The 5512-nt window shown below is 32.2% G+C and overlaps 1 protein-coding gene across 1 annotated transcript; it reads right to left on the reverse strand.

The window, feature by feature from the left end:
• Positions 1-2972: 2972 nt before the first annotated feature.
• On the reverse strand, positions 2973-4922 carry LOC130672984 (uncharacterized). Its single transcript, XM_057477810.1, has one exon. It carries the CDS (start codon positions 4910-4912, stop codon positions 3185-3187), a length of 1728 nt encoding a protein of 575 aa, XP_057333793.1. The 5' UTR covers positions 4913-4922; the 3' UTR covers positions 2973-3184.
• Between the last annotated feature and the right edge of the window lie 590 nt (positions 4923-5512).

Consider the following 5512-nt stretch of genomic DNA (forward strand, 5'->3'; position numbering starts at 1 on the left):
CTAACGTCGTACGCACTATAGTAGCTTTTAAACTTTTAAATTATTTACTCACTCAAGTTACTCTATTATTTTACTTCTGCTCTAATGTAAGTCACTACTAATTTACTTAACGGATTTCCATCAGAACAACTTTTTTTTTTTCATGTGTAATAAGCACACACTTTAGATTTTTTTTTTTGAGATTGTTGAAACGATAACTAATTAAATTTGTCTGGGATTAGTATCAGAGTGAAAACATGACGAGTCATAGTGATACAATTGTAATTTTGCAACTCACTGTCTGCCCTCTGCTCAGACGGTAACAGGTGCGGCCGCATGTAGGATTTAAAGTTAGTTAATAGACAAAGTCACATAACCTCGGCTATTTATAGAGAGTGGGGCAAAATGAGAAACGACAAAAAAAAAAATATTATTTTCTGTAAATGTTTATTTACAGTCTCTAGAAAAAATATGGAGTGAGTTGCATACCAAAATGATACGAACAGTTCGAAATTTTGATAAAAAAAATTTATCCCGAAAAAAAATAAATTAGATCTATGGGGATCTACATAGATCTGAAATTTAGAATAGATCTCAGATCTCTGATGATTCCGGTAGATCGTCAATAATTTTAGACCTATGATGATCTCAAAAGATCTTTTAAGATTTCACAATAATATCGATGGAGATCAATTTAGATATACAATAGATCTACGAAGATCCAGTATTTGGCATAGATCTTTGAAGGTCTTCGATGATTCCATCAGATCTTCAATGACTTTATTTCGATGGCGATCACTATAGATCTCCAATGATCTCGAACCTCCGATGATTTTAGATTTATGGTGATCTCAGAATCTCTACTGATCTCCCTAGATTTTTCGAGATTTCAAAATGATATCAATGGAGATCTACTTGTACTTATGGAGATCTACGCAGATTGACAAATTACAAACATCAATATTTCTTATTAATGCTACGGAGCTCGTCGATCCTCGACGATTTCCGTCCATTCCTGCACTGAGAGAAAAAAAAATTAAATTCAAGTAATCATGTTTACTTAACTCATAATACTGAAAACAAGAAAAAATTTACTACATCGAAGTATAATATTTCTTATCTTTATAACAATTGTTTGAATCTACTCATAAATTTCTACAGACAATGCATTTTTACTAAAATTAAGAAAATATTTACTAAAATTAAGAAAATATTTACTTGGCACTATTTAAGTAAAATAATACTTAAATCAAGAAATTTTACTTGGAAATATACACTTTTTTCTCTCAGTGTGTAAATCTTCATAAATTTCTTGAAAAAAGCTCTGGCAGCTATGAGATCTCTTTTGATTTTCGTAGACCTGCTAGGTGATGTAGATCTACTTTTTTTTTAAATCAGATCGCCGTCGACCTACTTTAGGCCAACACAGATCTGAATGATTTTTTCGGGAAATTCGTATTTATTTTCTAAATTGTTTGAAATCATCATATTTTTTTCAAAATCTTTTGGAAATTTATGAAAATTCTATTCAAATTTATGTTAAAAAATTACACACACTGAACATTACACACATACACATACAATTGCACACACGAAAAAATCGATTATATAAAAATTACATCAAATTTGTCAGTTGATAATAATTTTTAATATAAATATTATTTATATTTTTTAAATCGGAAGACTTCCGGTATACCTACACCACTAATAAAAAATTAAAATGGTGATTGGTGAGGCGAGAATTCATTCACTCATACATGTATGATCAGCGTGGCGCAAGGGTTTTTATTCAACCCGCCCACTTACTATTATTTGCATAGATCCACATCCGAATATATATGAACTCATACAAATGGATTATTTAAGTACACTGCACTTTGAATTTATTAACGCATACATTTATGACAGTAGATAATTAAATATGCTGAATTAAAATTAAAAAGAAAACATTATTATTATTTTTATTGTTTTAACATATTCATTTGTACAAACATATGATTACTTTTTTTGTTCAAGTGAAATGCATTTATATTGTTGGTTTTTCAACCTGCGTGTAGAACAATTCAACGGTTGTCCGCCTGCAACGTGTGAGGTGTCACACAAGCACATGTTTAATCGATTCACGCCACCGTGTACTCGTTGATTTGCAATTTACTTCAACTCGTGACTCCGGGTAATAGCAGTCGCTATAATAACCGAGGGAAAGTTAAGCGAGAATTTCCTGGGACACGATAAACTATTTGAAAAATTTATAAATTCCTATGACTTATCTCGTTTCAAAATTTTTTTCCATTCGTACTTTAGACAGTCCTCAGTTTATAGTATATAGAAAAAAAAGATTTCTTGGCACAATAAATTTTTTCTCATACTGAAAAATTTTTTCTTGCTTCAAGAAAATTTTTTGTTTTAAATTTATGATGGGAAAAATTTCTTGGGACAAGTAAAATTTTTTTTTAGGGCGATTACTTAAGTTTCAACTTTTTTTAGCCAAGAAATCCTGATTTTCGAATCCTGATTTTCGAAAATCGGATTTTCATTAGATGTCGACGTTTTGAGGTCCTAGGAGATCATTTTGACCAGTTTCAAAAAGATGTTTAAGTGTTTGTATGTGTGTGTGTGTGTGTGTAAAATTTTTATCTTTTGAACTAATTAACCTCTGTGAGCTCGAAAACAGGGGAAAATTTTGAGGCGAGCCCGCAAGATCATCTGATTTCCAGACTTTTTCTGTGTAAATTAATGCGGGAAGCTAAAAAATTTAAATAAAAATACTTTTCTCTTTAATAATTCAAAATTAACACTTTTTAACACTTTTCTTTATTGCATTATGTTTTCTTTCTAAACAATGAACATTATTTTATTTAATAACATTGAAAGTTAACACATCAAAAGGGTGCAAAAAGTCTAGTTAATTTTTCTACAAGACTATCTATAATGAAATTCCAATAAGCGCCCCCCCCCCATTTGACCCCCACTACGATTTTCTTACCCACCCGAGTTCACTTTTTAACGGAAAATGGAAATTTCATACACGCAGAGAAATTTTGAGTAAAAGTTACCCATAAAATTTGGTACTATAAGAACATCTAGCCAGTAACTAAATTTTTACTATATTGTTAATAGAAATTGCATTTCATTTACATGCTATCGAGTAGTATATTTTACAATGTGCATGGGAAAAATTTAGTATCCATTTCCAGAAAATTTCTTAGCGAAATTTCAGTATTATAACTTTTTTAATTTTAATTTCAATAAAAAAACTGAATAACGCGCAAGTCAATCCTAAAACAAGGCCTTCAAAAGCAAACGCCAAATCATCTGAAGTAATAATTTCAAACGCCGGTAAATTATCTTGAATTTTGCGGTTTTTAATTTTTTCAATCGAATAATTCATCGAACGTTGCTTCCAAAATTCGTAAAAACCAAACTCTTCAATTGCCAAAACATACCACTGAAAACGTCTTTGCAGCGGCCAATCTTTTCGTATAAGATAAATTTTAAAGCTAGAATATAGTTGTTCTCGAGACATGTGTAAATTATGCGAAAATGTTGATACAATAAGACCACTTTCAGAACTTATGCACACATTTGTTAAGTTATTTATAACTTCATCTACACAATAAAGTGTCTTAGTAGGAATACAACGTCGTTGGATTTCTTCTTCCAAAAAAAATATTAATGCCTTTGGTGCAAACAATTTATAATCTTTACTTAATTTCAAATCTTTGACAGTATTCAAATTTTCATGAGGTATCGATTTTGTGAGAACAGAATCTAACAGTCCTTGCATCTCCGTTTGAAAAAGCAGATAATAAAACAAAACTGGTCCTAAGTAAATTCTTACTGATAACCAACGTGGTGGCTTTAGAAGTGCGCCATTTGCCAGCAAACGAACAATTTCCAATAATGTTTCAGCAGATGATTGTTTTTCAGCGAAACGTAACACGAAAAAGGTCATTATTGTTATAATAAGTGTTGCAAAAAACAAATCTAGCCCAAAAAAACGTACAAGTTTTTCCAATGATGACATATTAGGTTTTTGTTTAGTCACAAATTTAATACCCGATATGCGATTCAATCGCACTATTGTCGAATTTTTAAGCCGCTGTAGAAATACTGAATTCACCAGAACGTCTTGCTCACCCATTGCCAATGGTACAAATGTACCCCATGGATTTCCATGTTTGTCAATGTACCCGAGACTTCCATTCGGATAATATGTCACAGTAACAGTTACATTCATTGCCATGAACAAGATTTTCAAAAATTCTCCATCAGCACCATGCCAGTTCTTTACACTCTTGTTATCCGAATTTATCAGCAACGAATTCTTACTACGGGTACCAATAGCTCGCACTTCGTAACCGTCAAGTTTTGTTGCTTTGTTCCATAATAGTTTACCGCAAAAATTATCATCAATTTGATTCACTTTCTGCTGATACAGAGTCCAAGGATGTTTCATATATGGGACAACATAATCAACCGGTTGCCAATTGTCAGGTGCAAGATTTGAGTATGGGTTGAATGCCAAAATTTTGACATGACCGTTTTTGCTGTAGCAAATGAAAAAGGACATCAGTAAATTGTATCGCCATGCTTGTCGCAAAAATTCAAAAGCAGTTTTGCAATTGTATTTGTGTAGGATAAAAAATGGCTGATTGATGTCCCAAAGTGAACACGTTCTCAGACTTGCGATTGAGTCACGAAGTTGATCGAACGTGGGTGCTACGATTATGAATACTGGCTGGCGTTCAAATAGGAAAAACCGTTCGGAATTATTGACTGAATTTTTGATAATAAGGCTGAGCATTGAATCGAAATGATGGAAATTTGTTATTGTCGTGTCGTCTATGTCACCAGATAGAATAACGTTTGTTGAATTTATCACAAAACACGAATTCAGTATACTGAGCATAGCGTCGTTGACAAGTGTCATATTGTCTGTGGTGTTCAAACTTCTATCGAGCAATAATTGTGCTGATGTAATGCGTAATTGATACAGTATCACTAAAAAATACAGAATGCGGACCATGTTGAGATAGAATGTCGAGCCCACGATTATCGGAATACTACTGACCTAGTGAGGATTGTTTTGTTGAGATGACAAAGCTTTTGCCGAATCGATAAATCGAGTGGCAATGAAAATTGGTAAGATATGTAATTTTTGTTGGAAGGAACTGTTTGAACAAATAGCTTATCAGGTATGACAATCGTGGATTCGTTGAAATACGCGATGGTAATAAATGGTTATTATGTTTCAGTGTCAGTTCTAATCGATACTAGTCTAGGCGATGATTACAGTGGATACAATATTCCTGATGGCAATTTTCTGTGTCAGTTTTATTGTAATAATAATTTTTAAGGATACTCTCTAATGAAATGGTGCGTTTACTGAGTCACAGAAAATGTTCACTATTTTTACAAGCTAGAGAGTAGTCGGATAAGTTGACCAATAAATGAATAGTTGTTAAGACATTTCTTGTGGTTTTTTTAATGAAATCAGGAACAAGAAAAGTATATATTATATAAGGACACG

Source organism: Microplitis mediator, chromosome 8, assembly GCF_029852145.1.
Source record: "Microplitis mediator isolate UGA2020A chromosome 8, iyMicMedi2.1, whole genome shotgun sequence".
Taxonomy (NCBI): Eukaryota; Metazoa; Arthropoda; class Insecta; order Hymenoptera; family Braconidae; genus Microplitis; species Microplitis mediator.